At 32.7% G+C, this 25,735-nt stretch overlaps 1 protein-coding gene across 1 annotated transcript; it reads left to right on the forward strand.

Moving 5' to 3' along the window:
* Positions 1–5,648: 5,648 nt before the first annotated feature.
* On the forward strand, positions 5,649–6,335 carry LOC133301956 (uncharacterized). The gene has a single exon (XM_061501667.1). It carries the CDS (start codon positions 5,649–5,651, stop codon positions 6,333–6,335), a length of 687 nt encoding a protein of 228 aa, XP_061357651.1.
* The last annotated feature ends 19,400 nt before the right edge of the window (positions 6,336–25,735 follow it).

Here is a 25,735-nt window from a genome sequence, read left to right on the forward strand (position 1 = left end):
AAGCAAGAAGTTGGCAGAAAGACTAACATGGGTGTGGTTTCTCAGGTGACATTTCGTTTGTCTTAGACTGAAAAACAAAAATTAATAGACCAAAACAAAGCTTAAAAATAAGCTACAATACAAGTGACATATTATAATCAAAGGAAATATTATTTTTTTTTACGTAAGATATTTTCTCTTATGTTGTCTCATTTTGATTTTCGTACCTCATGTTTTTTTTTTTTTGTAATGGTGGGACCCGCCTATTTTCTCTCTACAACATAAGATAACTATCTTATGTTAAATGAGACTAATAAAACCTTTTAATCAAATAATTTAAGGGAAACATTTTTATATGTTATCGCAGACATCTTATTTTATGTGATAGAGATAAATATGTTGGACCCATTTTTTATAAAAAAAATAAAATTAAAGAGATCCACATATTTATCTCTATGACATGAGATAATATGTCTTTAATAACATAAGATTAGTAAGTCCCATAATTTAATGGGAAAAATAAAACTTATTTTGTAAGAGAATTCTAATCTCGTATCATAGATACATCAAGTGTGAGACTCACTTATTTAAAAAAAATAAAAAACAAAAAAAAATGAGTGGTACACTTTTTTATAATATATATAGAAAGAGTTTATTTTTTCGTTCAACATGATAAAAACAAACCCTTATTTAATTGATGAAATTCTAGTGATATGATTTCACAAATTTATGTTTTCTTTTCTTGTATATAATTTTCAAAAAGAACTTATTTTATGAATAAAATTTCTTTCGTTTATGAGAAGTGACACAATCCACTCACCACAATGCTTTGAAGTAAATAAAATTTCATATGACAAGAATTGTGATGTTCAGTGCTACTGCAGGGGAAAAGCCTTACCAATTAGAATGCATTATCACAATGGCAGAATCACAGGGAAAAGGACTGAAAATAAATATTGGAACTCAACGAACCAGAAAATTACAATTTTATAGATAGACACAGACACTGTCAGTTACAGGCAATGGCAGTTCAACAGTAAAAATTAAAAAGAGAGAAAAAAAAAAAAGTAAGCTGCAAAAATAACCTGAATCGGCCCCGCCAATGAGGGTTCACTTGAACGCCACGTGATGCATGTAACACACAAAAGGTCCCTTTGCAACTTGCAAGGGCAATGTACGGACCCCATCACTCACACATCGTGATTTCTGCCCTGCACCTAAATTTTGGTCCCCTAATTTTAAGTCCGTATGATTTTTAGTGTTTGCTCAGAATGGATTAAATGTACAAATTTTCGAGTCCATGATTATAATGGTACCAAAACTCATTTTATCAAGTTTTTTAATATAGTTTCGTGATTTTTTTTTTTGAATACATATATAGTTTCATGATTTAAATTTAAGGTCACTAATTTAAGCTGGAACACTGATTCATGTATTTGATGATATATAAATGTAAAACTTATTTATGATTTTGTTGTGGTAGGTACACACTGGCCCAATAAGTTGGATCGGCCGTCCAAGGTGTATTAAGGATCCAGTTTTATTTTTATGGTATCCTACATGCATGTGAGCTCATGAGCTTCGCCATAGGGAAATTTTTTGCACAACTTACCAATGTAAACACATGATGGTGAGGTAGTGCCCTCACCGGCAAGAGTAACGTCTAAACTAAGGATTTGGTTCATTTTCGCTCTCATTATTATGAAATATTCTTCCGCCTATATAAACTCATTTTTTTCAAGAGAAATGGCACTTGATATCACTTATTTTTATGAATTATTAGTATGTCGAATTCTAGAGCCATTGTAGCCATCACACACACACCCCACCCCATTCATAACTGTAAAGAATTGCTTCAACTCAAAATCTTAAGGTGTTGAGTGAAGGCTTTTTTAATGATTTATATTATTCTCTAACACACCCCCTCACGCAAGAACCCTTTGAGTTTGAAGCGTGGATATTGAACAGGCCCAATTTTTGATTTACCTTTTTGTGTTTTTTTTATTTAATTCCACAAGTGGGGGTGGTGAGGATCGAACTCGTGACTTTATGGTCACTCAAGCTCTGATACCATGTAAAGAACCGCTTCAACCCAAAACCTTAAGATGTTGAGTGAGGGCTTTTTTAATGATTGATATTATTCTCTAACATAAACTTTCTTTACAACTGTTTATGGTGACTCTACTTGAGTTTTGATCCATACCACTATCTCCTTAAACACTCATATATTGAGATATTATACTCCTTGAGGAAAACGGCCATCCGCAATAGTTCAGGTTTCAAAATTTGTTTATCTATATAGGAGGAGTCCGTAACAAAGGAGAACTCTCATGATGACAAATCAAAAATAATTAATTTTTTTTTGGTATACTGATCTTAATTATCTTTTTGAGGTGAGTTGGTCCCTCGGTATTCCCAAAAGCTTAAACTCTTTGAGTCGGTTATGAGATTAATCCCAAGTCGGGGCTTAATCACTGTTAATCTTTTCGCTTCTCCCCAAAAATGTATTTGGTGGGAATCAAATCCAAATTCTCTTCCTACATACTCAGCTTGTGTCGCCAACTGAGCTACATTCATTGGGTAAATCAATAAGTAAATTCAACACCACATTTCACCCACGATGATGAGCTATTTAGCAATCTTAATTACACGTGTACATAAAACTCATTCAAACGGACATAACAAATAAAAAAAAAACTCATTTTATGTAAGTATAATGATTTGTTATTGTTAATGAGAGTTGATTCAAATAATGTTCAATTATGTCAACTCTTCCTTATGGTAATCATCCTTCATTGACAAGTCTATAACTATTCACCAAGGTTTGTATCATGTACTCCCGTTAAAATGCATGCAGATTATAAAAAAATAATTTAACCTAAAAACTTAAGCTTATAAGTGACAGTCTTCAATAATTTCATATTATATATTTTTAACACACCTTTTACGCAAAAGCTCTTTGAGCATGAAGCTTGGAGATTGCATATGCCTTTTTTGTCTACCTTTGCTGACTAAAATGCCACTAGAAAATAAGGGTGGTGATGATCAAATTCGTGACCTCAGGGTCACGAAAGGTCTAATATCATATAAAAAATAATTTAACCCAAAAACGTAAGTTTATAAGTGATATGAATATTCAATAATTTTATATTATATCTCTCTAACATGGATGATGAACATGTCAAGTTAAAGATTAATTAGAGTAGACCAGGTCATGAGATCCGAACTCACTCTTTTACTTTGAAGTACAGAGTTTGAGGGTTCAAATTTATAAAAAAAACATATTGAACGTAAGCTATCAAATGATTGTAGCTCAGTTGTTGCATGAGAGCTGAGTAGGTGAGGGTGAGAGCATGTATTCGATGCTTTCCAATACCATATTTGAGATAGATTTAAAGTCTTAATCCTAGATCCGCCCAGAACATAATTGCCTCCCATGAAGGATATATATAGTTTATTTTAAAAAAAAAAAATATTGAATCTAAGCTCGTTTTAATGCTAAACCGAATGAAAAATAATTAAATTTTGATCATTAAATATGGTATGAATAATCTGAATCAAAAGTTATACAACAATTACTTGACTACTTAAATTTTTTTATATAATTTTATATTCTTTTTAACAACACATGCAAAATTAATGTTTAAAGCTTATTCTTCTCATCCGCAAGAAATTAATGCTTTCTCTAACTATGTTGCAATTCTGATTTGGGGAATTGATTCGCCTATCTGGAGCCAAGTGGGAAAGAAAGGGATTGTTTGATGCTTAATAAGCTTAGTGGTAAAGGTGGAGCTGTCATAGAAATCTCAAAACCAATGAAAATATGGAATGTTTCCAGTTGGTCACTGCACAGTACATATTACCACATGACACGAGGGCGTTGAGTTGAATTGGTACACTCATTGATTGAAGAAACAATGTTATACAGAAAATAGAATAAATTCTGAATAGCTAAATTAGTATATGAAAGATATATCGTAGGTAAAATTGCTTCTTCAAAGATAAAAAATAATAATAATTATTAATGAAAGATGTGTATTGTATTAGGGAAAAATGTGTGTCATTTTAAAGATGTAAAGTTGTGTCATTTTAAGAGAGAGAAAGAGATAGATAAAGGAGGAGAGAGAGTTGACAAAAAAATAAAAGTGTAAGTCCCACCTTTTTATGAGAATGAAAAGATATAAGTTATATCATTTAAAAGAATAAATACTTTTTCCTTTATATTATATTATGAACATTATATTTTGAATAAAGTAATTTGAGAATTTAGTCTGAAAGAAAAGAAAAAGACCAGAATGCACAAGCTATAGTACTTTGCAGTTTGCAGTGTCACTAATACATCACCTCACGTGAGATGCCCCATCTTATCTCACCACCCTTATCGCATACACCTCCCATTATAAACCTCCCTCCTTTTTATTTTGTATCATCTGGTGAATAATGAAACAATATTCCAGTAGACCTGAAAGTTTTATCAATTTTTGTTGATTTATTTTTACATGCTTGAAGTATTCCTATTTACCTCAATTTTTTTACTAAACAAGTTTATGTCATGTCAAGTTTTAAGTATGTCTACTCTAGGCCTAATAACAAGTCGCCCAATAATCCAATATATTCCCACCTTTTTGGTGTGAAATTAATCTTTAGAGTAACAATACTTTTTGTCATAGATATAAATTTCGAGATCAAAACTTAGAATACGTATGGATTCAAAAAATTTCTCCTCAAACAAAGACGTAGATTCTTTTATACCATGATGAAAATTAACCATATAACTTAATATAAATTACCTAAATTTCTCATCACTAAATTAATCCTAATAGCTTCAAACAAACACGTGGATTTAGTTCTCTATTTTATTGGCTTCTGATCACATATACTGATGCATTTATTTTCGTCTTCCTGTTTTATTTTATAATTTATGCCGAAAGCTATCACAAGTTTTAAAAACATATATAATAATAGATGTGATTGGAGATAATAAGTCTCTCCTACATACTCAAAAAGATATATAAGCCACTTCAAATTTTTTTCTCTTCTCCGATAAAGTGGGACCCACATAAATTTGTGAGTGCAACATAAGATATCTTATCTCTTATTACATAAGAAAATATAATCCCATAATAATAATAATGGGGGAAAGAATTCTCATATTGCAATAGAATTCTTTTTCCTATTAGTGAGATATTGAATTGTGTCCAATAATTTTTATTTTATTTTTCATAGATAGTAGAGCTCACCATATCTTGTGTCTATAATAAAAAAAACTCTTATAACATGAAAAAAGAGAGAGAACCATATATAATACATTTATTTTATAAGTTGATGCATAAATTTATCACTCTCATATATAAATTGTTTTCCGTACAACATTTTGAAGTCGAAAGAAAAAGTAAGGAAAAATATGGGGTGACAGTGTTAGTGCTGTAGAGAAATGTAAAGGGGTGGAGAGTCTATAAAAGACCAATATCAAGTCTCATGCGCCCTCTCACTCTTTTCTCCTTCACTTCACTCACACTTTCACTTTCACATTCACATTCACTTTCAGTTTCCTTGATCTTTCTTCCCAATTAATCTCGACCATAACACTTTCTTCTTTCCTTTTTCCTTTTCCACTTTTTCAAAACAGTTAGTTTTTTTCTCTTATCTTTCTCTCTTTCTCCTTCTCCATGGACGAGTTGAACCTGAAAGCAGAGAAGCCCAACGCCATTCGAACACACAATATCTTAGGCGCCATTTGCAAAACCCTTCGCATTGTTGAACTCTGCCTCGCAATCCTTCTCCTTTCATGGATCCTCACTCGCCTCCCTTTCGCCGTCACCATCTCCGCCGAATACCTCCGCACACTCTCCGCCTTCGCCGCCAGCCCTCTCTTCGTCTTCGCCCTCTCCAACGCCATCATCGCCGCCCTCCTCGCCCAATCCGGCAGCTTCGCCGCCCAACACTCCGCCTCTCCCGACGCCGACGCCGGACTCTACCTAGAGTTCTTGAACAACCGCGATCGCGACAGGCCTCAGTCCGAAGACGATGTTCCTCCGCCGCCGCCGGCGGAGGCGGTGGAGTACCAGGATAAGCAGGTTATCTCCGTGACGGTTCCGGATTCCGGCGCCGGAGCTGCTTCGGATATCGCCAATTATCGTCGGAGTCAGTCGGAGAAGTGGAAGGGAAAGACAGAGAAGGTGCCGCCGCGGAGAGAACTCCGGCGGTCGGAGACGGAGAAGAAGCGGCGAGAATATCCGCCGGAAAATTTGTATCCGCAAGATAAACTGAGCAATGAGGAGTTCCAGCGCGCCATTGAAGCTTTCATCGCAAAGCAAATAAGGTTTCTGCGGGAAGAAAATCCCTCGCAGATTTAGAACCCAAAAAAAAGAAAAAAGAAAAAAGAAAAAAGAAAAAAGAAAAAAGAAAAAAGAAAAAAAGAAAAAATGTTGAGCAATATGGTACCCGTTTTCCTTTTAACCCGACTGTGGTGTACAGTGCTCATATTTTCCCCTCAATCATATAAGAATGTTAATTTTTCTTTTATAATTTCTCTTTCAGTTCGTGGAATTGTGTATTGATTTAAGTAGTTTTAGTGTGTTTATTATTGTGTCTACTGATGAATTAACCATGTAGTTATTATTATTATTTTGCCAAAAATAATGGGTGTTGTGTGTAATGACGTGGCAATAGAATAGAAGCAAACATGAACCTGAGGAATACATTCTAAGGTTATATATATATAGGTGGTTTACTTGATCACACTAAATTAAGTGGTTTGATGGATAATTGGAATCGATGCTGATCTTATTCTACAGCTTCTGTTAATTAATATTAAGGGGGGAAAGAACTGTGTGGAGCTTGTTTGCTGGTTTTGATTGTGGTAAAAGTAAGGGAATGGAATTATATTCCAAAAATGACGTGAATGGCTGATGCTTAATTGGTTTTAAGTACCATCCGGAAAGCATATACATGATTGGATAAGATTTCAAATTGTATGGTCTCTTAAAATGTTAAAAATCTACTTTTTTTTATTTTTTTATTCAATGTTTCAAGTTTGAATTCTGTTTCATTAGGAAGTGTTTTATCACGGGCATGATCAAAATTACTCCAATTTTAGTCAAAATACAACTGGGGCAGTTTCGTTGTGGTTATTATTGTTTAAGTTATTGTGCATTGGATTTTTGTACTTCAAACTTGAAAGAGTTGTAGAGACGTCATGCAACTTGCTTGCAAATTGCAATCGTGCGTGCGAGCTAAACGACATGTTTCAACATATACGACCAGCAATAATTCCCTCGTAATTCGCTTTCCTTGCAATAGATGACCGGAATAATATCACCAAGTTGATGAGTGGATGTTGTTTTGATATATCTTTTTAAATATCATCTTAATAATTTTTTATGAGATGATCTTTCTAACTTAATTTTTTTTTAAATGAAAAATAAATGCATTTCATAAATTTGGAACATACAAATATATAGTAATTTTTTATTTAATAACTTAGAGAATTATATATTAGAAAAATTAGTTAGGTTAATTAGTAGGAGCTATGAAGCACCGACACTTCAAAAATCCTGACGTGTCGTGTCCGACACTCTCGGAAACTTCGACACTCTCCGACACTCCAACACGTGATATAGAAATTCAAAAAAAGGTTCAAAGGTAGCGTTGCGTTGAGATTTTAGTTTCAATTATTAGATTCGTTAAATTACGATTACCATTTTATTGAATTTAATATAAATATTTGGGATATCTTATGTTTCTTTTCAAAATTTATGAATATTATAAGTTTAGATTCATTTATTTTGTTAAATTATTAAATATTACATACAATATATATTACATAAATTAAAATTTTTATGTAATATCAAAACGTGTACTAACGTGTCGAAATCTAACATTTTTTAGAATTAACGTGTCGGAGTGTCGTGTCGTATCGTGTTACGTGTCTCGTGTCCGTATCGGTGCTACATAGAGTAGGAGTTAGAATTGTTCTTTTTATAAAATTTGTTAACTAATTATAGATTGGAGAATTTTAAGTTCTTATACATATTTACATATTAGGTTCTAGATTGTTTGGACTTTGGTGAACAACAAACTTATAAAGTGGGATTAGCTTGTTACGATGATGTTGTGGATACTCCTAAATAATTTTTTATTTTATTTTGTTCTACCGTCAATCACTGCTCTCTTAACATTCGATTGTGCCATAAGAAAATTGTACTAAATGCATTAATCACACAACAAATTATTTGACAGAAATTCAAATGTGAGTTCTAAGTGAATAATCGAATAAGAAGAAGTTTTACATTCAAAATGAATAGTTCAAACGGAGATTTTACAAGTAAAATTAAGACTTACTAAGTTATACAGTTTTAAAAGTTTTTGTTTAAGATATGATGTTAAAGACTACTTTCGAAAATTCTTTTTAAGTTTGTTGAAAATAAAAATCTACTTAAAATTTTGGGTTCTCTAATTCTAACACTAAGATCATATATCACCATTTGATTTATTTAATAATTTGAAACATAGTATGTTTTTATAATGAGTGAGACGCCATACAATTGTCCTTCCAAGAAGATACGCATAAACTTGCAAGTATCTTGCAAGAATTTGTCATAAGAACAAAATATCAATGAGAAAAAATTGTTAAGACAAAAGTCATATAAGCAAAAGATGCACAATTTTAAAGAAAAATTAAATTTTATGAAAATTTTAGGGGTTGCAATTGTATGGTTCGGTTTTATATGTTGAATCGAACTCCAATGTTGAATTGTAGAGGTGACAATATGGGTTGAACCCAACGGATCAACCTGCCAATTCCTAAAAAATATATAACTAAATATTAGTATACATTTAGGCTTGAGATTAAAAAAAAAACTAAGAAAATTGTGAAACGAAAATCAGTAATATTTAAAATTAATAAAATATAATTTATTTTTCATTTATAATTCTTTTTTATTTTTTAAGGGAGTTGGCCCGTCAACCCACCACAAAACGAGGTGAGTTGAGATTTTCAACCTATATCAAAATGCGGGGCGGGGCGGCTAACCCGTTTTTGGCGGATTGGCGACGGGGTGGGGCGGGCCGATCCGTTTTGCCACCTCTATTGAATTGGTTTGGGGGCACTTAGGGTGTGCATGACAACCTTTCCGGAATCAATTCTTTTTTAATTTCTGTTCCCGGGAACAGAAATGGATAGGAAACTCGTTTGGTAAAACCGTTTTATTTTTTTGTTCCCAGGATGAACCAGTTTAATTTTTGTGCTGGGGAACAGAAAAAGAATAAAACAAATTCTGCTTTTTTGTTCCCGGGCACAAAATGAGAAACACTTATCCCTCTCAATCACTCTCCACCATCGTACCACTAGTGTCGTTATCACAACCCCTCACCACCACGATGCCACCACCACCTCCACCTATCACCACCACCGCTACCACCACCACAACCACCACCACCACTATCACCGTCATCACCACCATCACCACTATCACCGCACCATCACCATCACCACTACCGCCATCAACCACCACCACCATTATCGCAACCACCATCATCGCCATCACACACCACTGCCACCACCCTCCATAGCCATCCTACCACCACCACGACGCCACCACTACCATCACCACCACGTCACCACCCACCACTGCTATTGCCGCAGCCACTACCGTCACCACCATCGTCGTCGCTGCCGCCACCACCAACTACCACCACCATCGTCACAACCATTACCATCACCACCACCACCATCGCCAACATTACACCACCCTCGCCACTATCATCACCACGTCATTGCCACCACTACCACCATCGCCACCATCACCGCCATCGCCGCAGCCACTCCCACCTCCACCACAACCATGATGCCTTCACAACCACCACCACCATGCCACTGCTACCATTGTTGCCGCCACCAACTACCATACCCACCACCATTGTCGCAACCACTGTCGTCACCTCCACTGCCGTCGCCACCATTACCATCGCCATCGTCGCATCTACTGCCGTCACAACCACCACCACTATCTTCACCACGTCACTGCCACCACCACTACCGTGCCGCCTCCGCCGCCGCCACCACCACAACTAGACCATGTGGAAAGGAAAGTGATGATCCAGAATTTTTTTTTATATTTAATAGGAATTATTTTTTATTATATTATTTGTTGTGTTATCAAACACAATTCTCATTCTCAGAATAAAATAGAACATGTTATCAAACACATTTTTTCTCAGGAATTGTTCCATGGCACAGAAATAGAAAAGAATTATTTCTTTTTAGAAACAGTGCTAGGGAATAGAATGGTTGTCATGCACACTCTTAACTGGTTTTGAAATTATTTCAGTTCTTAAATCATTTTGAAAAAAATAGTTCGATTCTTAAATTGGTTTAGAAAAATATATATGGTACAGTTTGATTTAGTTTATATAATTTTTATATTTCTAAAAGTTGGTATGATTGGGTTTGATTTGGTTTTATATTCCGAATCAAATCAAACTTACATAAGGATTCAATTTGAAGAAGCGAATTGATTTTAAAAAATGATTCCATTCTTTAACTGGTTCGAAAATATTCTTAAATTAGTTTGTAAAAATTAATTTTTTATGATATGATTTAATTTGGTTTTTGATTTAAGTTGATTGATATAATTTTTTTCACACCTCTAAAAAATTTATACATAAATTTTTTATATAATTCTCAACAAATTCAGAAATATTTAAAAATTAATAACATAAATGCGCATGTATTATCCCTCCAAGTGATTCTTTTATAAAAGTTATATTGCGCTCTCTCTCAGCTTATATATCTTTTATTTTCAAATTTTATTTCTGTAAATCAAAAAGTAATAACAAATCACTGGATACAATTTTCTTTTCTTTTAATATTTACAATATGCAAAGATATATCCTTACCCTCATTAGTCGAAATTTTATAAATTACTCAGACCTCAAACACCTATCATACATATTTGAGAAACACAAATTCTTCAACTATCAATTCAGACTTATTGCCTTGCCATTATGTTATCTAGTTGTAGCTAACTACAAAATTGATATAGCTTCGAGTTATTACCATTCACTTTTCTTAATATTACAGAATTGACCAACAAAGTCCGAAACAGTTATTAGATGATTGGATCTCTCAAGTATGCTGATAGAGGTTTAATTTCTGACCGTGTGTGTATAAAAAAAATAATCTTTACACTTCAAAAGAATTAATCTTTAAGTGTCAGCTGAAAATATATCGAGAAAATTCAAAAAAATATTACTGAAATGATTTTGTCTTGTCAATCACACCAATTTTCTCCTTCTTACCACGTAGCTTTCCCCACCCCGCCCATCTTCCAACTTTTATTTGCTTTTTCCTTCGGCAAAAGGTTTCTCCCGTGGATAATTAACCCCAATCATTGTGAAATTATATATGGATCATTATAAAAGCAAATTGTCTATTACTTCCATTGTCCTTGCTATGCTATCTCACTAGGAAAAGACACTTTTACTTTCTGTCAAGAGATTATATAAAATCTTGATAAATCTTGTTTATATTGTAAGCCAAACCTTTCCCTCTTTCCAAAATGCCCTTTTTTTCTCCTTCCTTTTCGCCCCCTCTTATTGGGATAGTCATGATTACTTCCACAAACAATGACTATTGGAGTAGTTGGGTTAGTTTTCTTTTGGGATTTAGATAATTCTCAACTTCTACAGCAACTTTTACTTTCATTAAATTTATGGCAGACTAGCCAAAGTGAAAAAGGAAAAAGAAGTTCACAAAGAAGGGGCATGCTCAAGCACCTCCTCCTCTCTTCTTTTAGTCTTCTTGCACAAACACCTTATAGCCCATTTTGTTGTCTTCAATTTATTTCCTTAAGGGGATTTTTGACTTTACTCTCTGTATCAATGAGCAGAAGTAACATTGTTTATTTAGTACTTGTAATGATTTGTTTAGTGGTGGGTACCAACAGACTATTGCTTTGTTGAAGACAGAGACAAAAGCATTAAGCATTAAACAAATCTAGCAGCTGCAGTTATTATCCATTGGTAGGAGAAAATCTTGCAAGAGACATGTCTTTTCTTTTTAAAATGGAACCCCTCAATTATTTAGAAAAGTCGAAAACCTTCTATTAGGAAGAAAGCAATGACATTCTCATGTTTATTCATGATAAGTTCTTTTCTATAAAATTGGAAGGTGTTTTAACTTTTAGATGAATAATTGAGGGCAAATGTTGGGTGTTACCAGCTTTTTTTTTTAACATTCTTCTACCAAACTAGCTCTAATTTGCCTGTAATAGGGACCCACATGCTTCGAAAGCTCTATATTCCCAAACCCACTTCTTTTATTAAACCACAAAAAAACAGGACCAAGTCATGATTATGTTTTAAGGTTCAAACAAAAGTTTGTTCAAATTTAATATTCTCTGTCCACAGCCATAATCTTTTTTTTTTTTTTTTTGGAGATAATAAATAAATATCCTCATTATTTTCATACGTTAAACAGTAGGAGAATTTCCATCTTTATTTTCTAGTGACAGTAAGGTTCACCTAAGTCAGCAATAACACAGACTGCAATATCACTATTTCTATCATATTGAAATTATCAAAACAATATCCTCATACCCAAAACTGCAAGCATATTATCCTTTCAAGTTGGTGCCCAATTACACTCACAGACACCAATCATAGGAAGAGAAATCATGTAATTCAGACTGCCAGATACATCTCTTTCCTGAGCCACCAAGAACAAGGAAGGGTATAAGACAAAGGAAAAACTGGCTTATCTTCCAGCAGTGACACAGATCATCCAGTTATGGAAAGCTATGGAACATGATTGTCTCTGTATCAAGCACATTTTGAGTCCCAATGTGTCTTTTGTTTGAGGGAATAGGAAATAAATTACTGTCTACAGGTAAACAACAACCCAAATAAAAAAACCAAAATAGACAAAAAAAAAAAAGGACAATAGATCAATTATAGTAGACAGAAAAGGAAAGACTGTCATTTGTACAGCACCACGAGTCCAACAGGTAACTAAGACGGATTAAGCAATTAAGGGTCCCGTGAATATTGACTAGGATAGGAAAAAGAAGGAACAAATGGTTGATATATATATACTAATTAATTTTCAAATCGATTTGTTACTTACTTGGGTTGACATGATATCTTCGTGATATAATTATACATTAGGACTATAGGTATCAGATTTTGAGACACAAATTCTTTCATAGAAATAAAAAAAATATCCTTGAGTCCCTCTACTGGACCAATAGGTTTCTAGTTTCAGGCAAAAGAGAAAAAGAACCAATTTGTGGATGGAAAATTTTCTATAGTTGTAGTGTGTTAGCATGTACATAATTTAGCCTTTTGGCCTAGTTATTGTAAGGCTAAGGTTTTTGTAGTATAGTCTTTGTGATTCAGGAATTTTTTTTGAAGGGGCGAAATTATAATGTAAAAAAAATTTCTTTAAAATTTACAATTATTTATGTGATAAAAAAAAATCAAAAACGTTACTTATAATTAATGACTTCAATAAATTTTGAAGGGGAGCGAACGTCAAATATATAATCAAAAAATCAAAAATATTACTCAATTCTAAAGGTTTATATATACACTTGAAGGGAGGCACTCGTCCCACTAACCCCTCCGTCGCTCCATCACTAATTGTGCTTATAATCTGAATCAACTACTTAAGATTACCTTAATTCCTAATTAATTGAAGTTTCTTAAGCTGAAAAGGGAACAAAGTTAATCAATGGAAATGTGTATAAAATATATGCTTCGACCTTCTCCTTTATATATTTGGGTATTCAATAATGCTTTTTATTCTTGGTAGAATATTTATTTTTAAATATCCCTTAAACTTGTATGCAAAAGTGAAGTAGGTTTCTTGATAATTATATGAGAGAAAAGTGTTTGGTGGATTCACCTCTTTGGTCTTTCAAACGAAAGAAAATGAAGCAATAATTCACCAACAACATTTGGGCATATGCAGTTGATAAAGAGAGGCTAGACTTAGTATACTACAATAGCCTTCATGAGAAGCTGGCTTCTCTATTCAATGTCACTAGCCTTTTGTCTTTAATACGAGGCTCATGCTGCAAGGTGGGGCCTTCAACGAAGCACATATACAACTTTTGTATGCAAGAACTGACAATAAAAACAGGGTACTGGGTACAGATATCATCTATAATGAAGGGATGTTGGTCCCTGCGGTGGCATGCTGGAATTTTCCATTTCGAACATGTTTGACATTTTTTTTAGTTTAAAGTTATTTTTAAATTAAAGTTGAAAAAAATCTTTAAAAATAACATTAAGAACTGTTTGATGATTATATACAATTTTTAGTTACTTAAAAATTGTTTATTTCAAAAAAATTAATATAATTTTAAAAAAAATTCTTTTTAGGAGCTTTTGATTTTTAGCTTTTTTTAAATTATATTTTTTTTTATTATAAGAGGTTTTCTAAAAAACTATTTAACTTAACTTTTGCTTACAAGAAAATGAGAAATTTAAAAAAAAAACCTCCTAAACAGCATTATGTGTTAATTTGCCACTCATCAATTGCATAAACATTTTAGTTGTAGATTGAAAATTTGAATTGAACTTGGCTTAAGGTGATAGTCACTTTCACAAAACAGATTTATCCAATAGAAGTAGTTTTTACCTAATTTTTGAATATGCCAATAATTCAGTTGACAATTTAGCTAAGCCTAGTTAACCCCAAATACCGACATTCATTTGAAAGATAGATAGAGGTCACTATAACAATGTGAACCTACAAAGTTTTACGGGTCATAGACTATCCTTACATGAACTAGAGTCTTAATTATTTGTCCCCAAAAGTCAAGATATTCATTGAATATGCAATCGCTAGGGTAAAGACACGTAATGCGTTTAACCAATGCACTATTTTGATCTTTAATTGCTCTAATGATTTTGGCTTCTGATACTTGATGAGCCTAACTGGGACAGATGCATATGAATGTAGCGCAACGGAGGTTAGATTAACGGGATGGCCTAACATTTATTTATTATAACGTTAATTAAGACCTAAGGGTAGGATAACATTACCTTTACTTGTGATATTTGATTAAGTAGGATAACATTCATTCATTTAGATTTGTTATGTTAAAAATCATTCAATTGTTTTATCTAATAAACTTTTGAAAGAGAAGATTCATGACAAATTGAATGCCTAGTGTTAGGGCTGAGAATTCATGTTACACGGCATAAATTCAATATAAATACGAATACATTGAATACGATACAAATTTAAAATTGGATTACAATTTTGACACGAAAATAATCTACTTATTTTAAAAGTTGAAACGACACAAATAATTTATCATCACCAAGTTTCTAAAAAAAAAAAAAAAACTTATCATCACCAAATTGTGTTATTTATTATGCGGGTTGACACGATATGATAAAATACGAATAATCTGTTTACAACATAACACGATACGAATAACCTGTAAAAAGATTAACGCAGGTCAATATTAGCTTCGCGGGTTGCCTTGTGACCTAACACAAATTTTTTCAGATCAGATTTGCCAATATGAATTTAAAAATGAGTCGACCCAAACACAAATTTTTAGTGTCATATTCGTGCTGTGTCAACGGTCCAGTTGAAAATTGTCGTCCCTACCTAATGTGCCATAACTACTAGTTTATTATGGATAATAATGTCTTTTTGTTCTATTTTCAAAAGAAATAGTTTAACAAGAAAACCACACCACCTTCATCTGCTAATTGCAAATGTGATGAAATCAAGATTTCTTTCTCATATTCTATAACAATAACTTGTAAATGATATTTTACTTTATCAATAAAATTTTATTAAAAGGACAAAATAAAAGTGAGTTTTAGAAGAATGAAATCAAGAAAACATGATGAATAATCTTAGTTATATAAGTAATAAAACATTAATAGTACGACTCGAAAACAAAGCGTGTAGTAACTTAACAAAGTGTACAACGAAAAATAAATGGATTCTCAGAATTTAGCATGAGTCACAAACTTTATGTAGCATTGGTCTGCCTTCTACTCTGAAATTAGTCCTGTCAATTACTCCGAGACCAATAACAAATGGATTGGAACTCGTAAGTTCTGCTTCTTACTACTCAACCGCGTTTAAAGTAAATTTACTTCATATTTTTAATTGAAAATACACGTTCTTTTGTATTGAGGAACAACCAAAAAATCCATTGGGGAAATAATAAAAAGCTGCTTAAGGAAACAATAATTGAAATCTAGATATAAGCTTACAGAGTTATAAATCAAAATAAAAAAAAAACTAAAGACCCATTTTGTTTCTTTATCTTAATCGAAAATCTAATGAGATGTCCTGACTTAAATATTATTTTTATGTTCTACATTGAAAAAATACACAATTTTAGCCTCCCTTTCTCCTATACATTGAAAAAACACATTGAAAAAATATTAGTTTTTCATATTTTTTAAATACCAAAAAATCAAACACTTGGGTTTAATATTCTATATAAAGCCCGCGTTGCTTTAGAACAATTTTTTAAGAAAGAACTATAGTTGCTCTTCAAGATTTGGCTTCTATTTCTATATAAGTGAACACGGGAGGTTGATGTTCCGAGCTTTATCACATTTGTGATGAGTTCTATACATTTCTCTTTTCATTTTATATTATATATTACTTTTGTGTTGTTCTTTTTTTCTTTATTTATAATTTTAATTACATGTTAAAGAGTTATAAATCTTAACGGTAAAAATACCAATACAAATTTTAAAAATTAAAAAAAAAATCTTCAAATTCTTAGGCGGGTTCGATCGTATCAAGAACTGATCTAATATGTCACAAATGTTGATCCAGTTCATATAAAATGGTTGCACTTAAATAATAGGACATCTATTCATGTATAAAAAAAATATGACATATATTCAAACATAAGGGCCTGGTTTCAAATGTATTGCAATTTATATGGGCTCATTCTTTTAACTTTCAACTATGGGCTTGGACAACAGAAATGACTTCGTTTTGAAGTCCATAAACAAGATCACATATTGGAGGCTGTCCTAGAAAGAGAATGAATCCTGATTTTGTTACGGAGAGTCGGGACCAACTTAATGGCTGATATTCGAATATGGGGCACTGATGCAACAATTCACTGTTATCCTAAACAATGTTAATTGTGAAGTTCCTCTTACATGCTTAACTATTTTGATGATGTCAAAGTTTAGCGAAGACTTTCTCAAATTGAAAATTGGAAGCAAAATTGTTGGGTTAAGTATTTTTAGATTTTTGTTACACACTTTATTATATTACATATTGTGTCTCTAAACTCCATTGCATAATTTGCATTACACGCATTTAGCTTAATGCATTTTATTAAAACTAAATTTTTTTAAAATTAAAATCTAAATCATATTAAAGTATAGGTTTTAATAATAAAAACTAATAAAAAATGGTTTGACTTCTCAAACTAAAAAGAATAATTGGCTATTGAAATGAAAAAGCATCAGCATATGTTTTCAAACTTTGTCACATGGGTGTACTTGCTTTAAGATTACCATTCAAAGATTTGTTTTAAAAATATAAATCTTACCTTTGATGTGGGTGTATATATTTTTTTAAAACAAGTTTGACCACAGTCAAAACAAATAACCAAGTCTTCCCTTTGTCAAAAGAAACGGTGCACCTAATTTTTTTTTATATATACATATATAACCGCTTGAAGAAAAGTTGAAATATAGAATAACAAAGAAAAAAATTGAATCAAGTTTCTCTGTCTGAAAAATACGAAAATAACGCTCTCTTTTTCTTCCTCGTTATCTTCCTTACGAAAGTCATCTTTCAAGAAACCAGACTTTGTCACTTTGCAAAAATTGCTCCTCTTCGTATTTGAAACTATGCTCCTCAACCTTTCTTCAGAATACAATTGTGCTCTTCATCTTCTTCCAAGGAAAAACTCCAAGTTTTGTTCGATAAATTTTTAAATTCAAACCCTAAACTCATTGCATCTTTATTGGTGATTATCCTGTTTGATTTTTGAGTAAATTTGTGGCAAAACGAAATCACTCCATTGTTCTTCAAGATTTGGACATTGGAAGCATTTCTTTGAAACCTAAACTCAAGAACGAATCTGCATTCATCTCTCTTGGCTGCTGAAATTCAAAATTCTTGGTGAAGCAAGTTTAATTGGATTATTGTGAATCTTAGTTGCGGTATTTTCTAAGAAAACTCTTTATCCTCTGTTATTCTTTGATTAGAAGAATTATTCTGATACTTTGAGGTATATTGAGTAATTATGAATAATTCATATTCTCTACTAGTAAATTATGAATAATTCGTAGTCTCTTACTATTTGTTGAGTTGAAGCTTAATCTTGAGTTATTCTGAATTTTTGTGAATCTTGATTAAGGATTTTAAGTTTGATTTTTATGCTCTCATACTGGCATACATTTTTTAAGCTTAGTTTCATCATAATTATGATATATTTAATGTGCTAGGACACTGTATTGATTGAATATTTTTCTGTTATAAATCTAAGAATTATGTTTGGTGTTCTAAAAGTAGAGTAGTTGTGTGCGGTAAATTTGTCCCAGGTGTGTTGGGTGCAATTGAGTGGGATGGTGACCCTTGCTTGGCTTGAGACTGTTTCTCAAGGCTTAGAGCCTCAAGAATACACTAAGTGTGTGGAGTTCTTGTGAGAAGGAAGTTGGTGAACTCCTAAGTTCGACTTGAGAGAATTCTCAGAGCTTGGAGCAGTTTAGGCATTAAGAAGATTTTTGATATTTTATTGGATTGTCTGTGTGACTATTATTTGAATTTAATTTGAAAAATAATCTGACAACAATCATTCTAATTGTGTTGGCGTGTTGCTAGAACTTGTTTGTTCAAATTTTGTCTAGACATATCAATTTTAAGGATCTACTAAGAATTTTTTTTTTTAAAAAAAGTTAGAACACCTTTTCACCCCCCTTCTACGTATTCCTTAACATCCTCTCGTAAAGAAGTCATTTGCCCAACAAACTGAAAATAGTTCATCACTCATGAGATTCTCAAATACACTCTACCGGTGCATCTTGATTTCGTTGCTTCACTTGTCCATGTGAACAACAAAAAAAGTAGTTAAAATATGCCTTATGCTTTTGATTGGTTTATGCATGTTGTCATATCGCATAAAGAGTGTATCAAACTCGATGATCAAGGTCAGCTTTCATTAATAAAAAATCTATAGAAGATACAACTTGCCTGAAATAAAGAAATGGGCTATTATTAGAATTTTTATAATTATTATGCAATACAATTAATTGTAGTTTTTATTGTTTTAATTAGAACTGTCTAAGTTTTGACTCATATGGGATGCATTATATAGGCCCACTTGATTATGTGATTGAAAGGGACGCGTACCCTTAGATGAAAAGCCTTAGAACTTCATTGATATTATTTACATGATTTTCACATATCACATGGTGATATTTATTCTTACAATCCCCTAGTTTATGTGGCATAACTACTCAACTATACTTGACGCCCAATCACACATATGTGTAACTTCTTCTAACTAATGAGCTAGCCTATAAGTGAATTACATTTTATTGTACATAATTCAAGGCCCACGATGGACACACTTTCACTCTAACGTTTTTCTCCTTCTGCACTATAGCTACATTCTCTTTAACATTTGCCCCCTTTTAAGAGACACCTTTCCCTCAAGGTGTAAATCTGTATATGCTTGTTGAAAGTAACACCCTATTTCGTACCGGCGTATTAACATGTATATGATATTAAGCTCAGTTATAATCACGACAGTTGAATTGAAATGCGGTAAAACTTTTTCATTTATAAACAATGTTTTATTTTAAAACAACTGTATTTAAAACAATTCTCATATTATGATCATAACCAAAAACAATTGCGGAACATAAATTTCTATAGCTTAAATATCATTCAATACATATTTAAATATGTTAAGTGGTTCCCATAAACCAACAAAGCTTAAAACACAAATTACACATTCTACCTAACCAAGGTAGGTTCGATATTTTTCAAAACTGTACCTAACTATTTGCCCATAAATTCTCATATTTTAGTATGTTAAACTAGACTCCCTAAGATTTCCAACAAGGTATCATAAGCCTCATTTGGATCTATACAACTCCGAATATGGTCGCCATAAGTTAATTGTTCAAAACTGTCAATAGGCAGCAAACAACCACTCTGAGTTCCATCACTGTTTTTAAACTTGCAGGATTTACAAAAATCATTTCTCTCTCAAAATTATATAGGTTATAGTAGACACCTAGAATTTCAGTTTGATATATCACAAGCCTTGTTTCGATAAGAAACGAACCATATATTAAACTTTAAAGTTGACAGACAGAAACTGTCTCACAATCCACGAAACTGGGCAGTTTACACTCAATGAAAAACCGGGAATTATTTGCCACAGTCCCATATTTTAGGACATTCTAAGCTTCAAAATGATAGCTCTCATTTGACTAAGAATTGAGTTAAATATGACTCTCCAAAGTCCTAGATAATTTCACTATGTTTTATGTATACTTTGACAGCATCTCCACTGTTTATTGGACATTTCCGTTCCCACTTAACAATTAACACCTGATAGACACAATACTCGTTCCATTCAAACTATCACAAGATGGCTCCACACCATTTACATTAACCTAAAACATAAATATGTACATACAGATACATATCTCTATCACACTTCTACAAATATTTACATAGGCAACATAGGCCTTTCTAAAAGAATATTTACACCAGATACATTAAACTGCATGATCATATACTAGTCATGCCACACCAAAACATACATGCAGATATTTTACAAAACATGCAATTGTTCTTCCAATTGCTCCATGCATATCTCTAATCCCTTCGTACTGGCCTCTTATCAATGGATCTATCTCCAACATCATATGTACTAGAAATATGTCCCCATAACGTGGGGTGAGAATAATCTCAATAAGCTCTGGGTTTATAGAGAAGTCTCCACCCACGAGTTCACTTCTTGCGTAACATGTCAGATACAATGCATAGACAACACCATACACTCTCTTTAATAATACACTTATATATTTTACACCATCAAACAATCGTATTCATATACAAAATCTCTTACTTTTTATCTGATAATTTAGAGTCTCTTTAATTATTTATCCAATCATTTCATATTATTTCAGAAACTCCTATCAAAATTATCAGCAATACACAATCCTCCTAAACCAGCTTGATTAGAACTTCACATTAATCAAATTAATCAGTAATTCATATTAACCAGAATTACCAGAAAACACAACAATCATCCAAATACACCAGTATATATCTATATCTCTACTTCACATAATAGTTGGAACCACCCGATGATCGGATGTGTTCACGACAATATTTAATCACAATGATTCCACCGGAGCTATCCTTTATACGGATACACTCAACTTGTACGACCAATTTATTAATCGGCCTCACATTGCAATTCTTATATACATAAATATATATATATATATATATATACTGAAATTGGTTGAGACCTCCATTTTCCTTAGTCTCAGCCAATTTCAGTGTATTGCGATAGTGCATCTGCTATTTACCTAGCACATAACCCCACTTTCTATGAACATACCAATCATGTGGGGCTTGATTGCCATGTTGTGCATGAAAAAGTTCTAACAAGCCTTATTCATCTTCTTCCAGTCTTATCTTCTCGTTAGATTGCATATGTGTTTACCAAGCTCGTTGCCAGCTACTGCTTTTCAAGGTGCCATTTCCAAGTTAGGACTAGTGGACATCCATAGTTCAACTTGTAAGGGGTGTTACCGGCCCTCTGATTTTAATCAACTAAAGAGAGCCACCTCACCAGAGCCTTGAAACTAATTTTGTTATTTTGTTTATGATTGGTTTAGCAGTTAGTTAGGATTGTTTACTCTTCACATGTGTATTATTTTCTTTCTTCATTTTAGTTTCTCTTTCTCTGTAAGTATATGTGGTTTCTCTGATTGTATCTTAAAGATTCATTAATGAAATTTTCCAAGATTCATAAGACCCTTCCCCTTCGATGACTAACTCCAGTGATTGCAAGGGCCACACATGGCAAAGAAGTGATAGGATTGGACGAGGAGGGCAGCGATGGTTGCATTGGAGAGAACAAATATGAAAAGAGGACTCAAAGCAAAGACATTGATTGTGAGCTCCATGAGAGGAGGAGATAATTTTCCACAATGCCTAAAGTATGTCCAACTTTCAGGTGCAACTCTATAGAGAAAGGGAAGTGCAGGAGAATTGAAAATGTGTGTGTATGTGAAGAGGAAGAGGAAGAGGAAGAGGATATGTGAAAATAAAAAGAGAAGGGGGTGTTGTTTTATTTACCCATAATCACTCAAACTTGGTAAGAACCTGTGATAAGAAATTCCTTTTTTTACAAATGATTGTTACACATTTGGCATATTGCAATTGATATAAACTCTTACTAAACTAGATTTTTTATTTTCCAAATATATCATTAAACACTAACAATTACTTTTTCTTTAAAATACTATGAAAGATAATGTAAATATTATTTGGGAAAGAAAGAGAAGCTAACGTAAATACTATACATCCAATTCTGGTACTAAAGAAAAGAATCTAGAGGCAAAATATTCAAATATGCTTATACATATATAAGTTAGGAAAAAAGACTTCTCATATTGCATGAAAAGTCTCTTCTTCTACCACTCTTACTTTAATATCCGTGCAAGCTATTTTTCTATTTTTTATTTTTTTCAAGATGGGTCCACTCCTTTCTCTCTCAATAGGAAGCTTCATCTTCTCATGGAACATGAAAAGTTGCAAGCTCTATAAGTTATCTTTTTAAGTTAAGAATTTTTTTACCTCATATTTTATTTTTCCACTTTCTCAGTTTCTATTCAATTTATTTTTCAAGCATCATCACTGATTTGGTATATCAATAAACCAATCTCATGTAGCACCAATTTCCCTTCTTTTTTTAATTAAGATTTAGGTGGTATGTTTTTTACACTTTTAGTCCTAGTCAAAGTGTCGTATATATAATTTCAAATTGAATAGAAAGTGAAAAAAAAGATGAGGTAAAAAAAACTAAGTGAAGTGATAACTTAAGATTGTGTAAGTATAATTGAAAATTTGCCTCTAGATTCTTTTCTTTAATAGTGAAATTATAGAGGTTTCATATATTAATTTAAATTAAAGATATGTATAGGTTGGTTAAGTATCCTGAAAATTCTTCATCTAATTTAAGAACATGTGCGTATGAGTTACTTACATTTTAAAAAATGTGTATGAATTTGAATTCCGTCGGTTAGAAAATTTCTTGTATGTTAAAATGAATGGGTAATGAAAAAAAGTATAATTTGATGAGATATATTAATTAATTTATCTAAAAGTATAGGTCAATGTAACAGTGAATTTTTAAAACAACCTATAGAGATAAATATTTTTTTGGGATTATAGCGTAATCAGAAATTTAGTCTCACCGAAAGAATAGGCTAAATATATTCATACATACCAAGAAAAAGAAAGAGCTTGTCTTTGGTGTACCGGGAGTTTGTGTTCCTTTTCCAAAAATAGGAGAAAAAAGGATTGTGAGAGAATTTAGAAAGAAAACAGGAGTATAAATGAAAGAAAATATTTTCTTTTTTGATAAAGGACCACCAAATTCATCGTGATCTAGGACCATATTAAAAATTTTTCAAAAAAAGGGACATGCTAAGGGAAGATTAGAGTATGGATTTTTAAGGATTGTGAGGCTCCCGACCACTTGGTATCAGAGCCTAACACCGTGTCATCCCTGATTACAGGCTCCCTGCCTGATGAAGGCAGCTTTAAGGAAACTCTTCGAGTTTCTTTCAGAGAAAGGGTAAGTATAGTAATAATATTATATGAGGTGAGTAAGAGAGGAACTTCTCAATTCATGGATAACACAAACACTGAAAATACCCAGCCTATTGTGCTACAATCTTCCATGTCCCTTCCTAAACACATATGTTGGACATTTAGCAAGTGCACTAGTCGTACAAGTAATAAAATGATGAGTAAAGATCGTTCCCACGAGGAATTGTGTTCAAACACCAATATACCATAGAAAACTAATTTGAATCAAATAAGAGTTTGTAAAAATCATGAATAATTTGTCACCAGAAAATTGATTGTAAGTAATTTGACACAAATTAATAAAACAACAAGTAGTCAGAAAACAACTTTCCTCCATAATAACCCATGTAAAAAATTGATCATATGATGAATTCCTTTCCATGTGATGTTAATCAACCTTTTACGTATCATCAAGATGTAATCCCTTACTACCCTGATAGATACATTAATCAGAAACCCCAATCCCTTGGTGATCTCTTTCTTAATACATGCATGAAAAACTAAAGTTTTAAGATTACATCAGAATTCTCGCATCAATCCCTTGAGTACTAGAATTCTGATGTTGAGATTATCAAATACAGAAGTCATATAAACATCTCTGTTCTATACTACTTCCTTGATAGAAATAATTAACTCAGAAAATCTCAAATCAACACATGAAAAATACTTCATCATATTAATCAAATCAACATAATATTATCATGGAGTTCCATTGCATTCAGACTACAAAGACTCTACTCAGACATGACTAAAGAATAGATAAGAGAAGAAGAAGCAAACTTCATTCCCATGTTGAAAGTCTTCAATCTTCAAACTATTACAAAGAAATCCTAATACAAAAACTAAAACTAAAGAATTTAGAGAGAAGTCAGACTAAAATTTAAGAGAGAGAGAAAGTTCAGATCCCTCAGATCCAGAGCTTTTTCTAAGTGTCAAGGCTTTGCCTTATATAGTGTTACAATTAAAAACAGAAAACTGATGTGGGCGCTAAAACGTCCATAAGTGACCGTTTTAGCGTCCATGCTTTACGTATGCTCAACTGCTTTTAACTGATTCCAACGCTAAAACTCTTGATTTGGACGTTTTAGCGGTGAAGACCAGAATCCTTTTTCCACTTTAGGGAGCTAAAACGCTTATTGCAGGCCGTTTTAGCGCCCAAGACCAGCAATTTTCCATCTTCTAAGTGCAGCAGCGCGCTAAAACGCTCTGTGTGGGCATTTTAGCGCTCATCACCAGCAAGTTTTGGCCTCTTCCTGTAGCAGGGCGCTAAAACGCTTAGTGCGGACGTTTTAGCGCTCAACACTTAGGCAATTTTTCTCCTCTTGAGCTCCAGAATCTTCTTCCTTTTCCAGTTGTCTTTCAAGTTTGCTTTTCCTACAAGAATCATACAAATTTCCAATAAAGCTCTTGAACTTGTAATTGAGGACATCTTAGGACATTAACCTTGTTTTTCATCATTTAATCACACAATTTGATCCTAATTCCTGCTAAATATCATGATGAACTAAGGGTTCATCAACATACCCTAAAAAATATCCTTAAAAATAGAAAACCTTATAGAGTACTCTTATGTCCCTGAAGATGCAAAGATCCTTGAAACAGTACCACCGTTGCTCAGTCCTTATAATATTTTCAAAAGATAGAGATCTGTGTTTAAATGTTTCACTAAGTTGATCTCCACCAGGAGACCAACAATGAAAGAATATGTCCAATCTTCCAGAATGGATCAGTGTGAACTACATGCCACTTCTCAAGAATAGTATGTAGATCTGGAGATTCCTACTGAGTTAATTACTCACTGGAGGCAAGAAGGCTATACTGCACTTCATTTTGGTGCAATAAGACTAATCCTTTCACTCCATGGAAGGAAAGGTTTACCAGTAACAGCTCGAA

This window comes from Gastrolobium bilobum, unplaced genomic scaffold (assembly GCF_033153095.1).
Source record: "Gastrolobium bilobum isolate Gb01-03AN ecotype WA unplaced genomic scaffold, APGP_CSIRO_Gbil_v1 utg24116, whole genome shotgun sequence".
NCBI classification, from domain to species: domain Eukaryota; kingdom Viridiplantae; phylum Streptophyta; class Magnoliopsida; order Fabales; family Fabaceae; genus Gastrolobium; species Gastrolobium bilobum.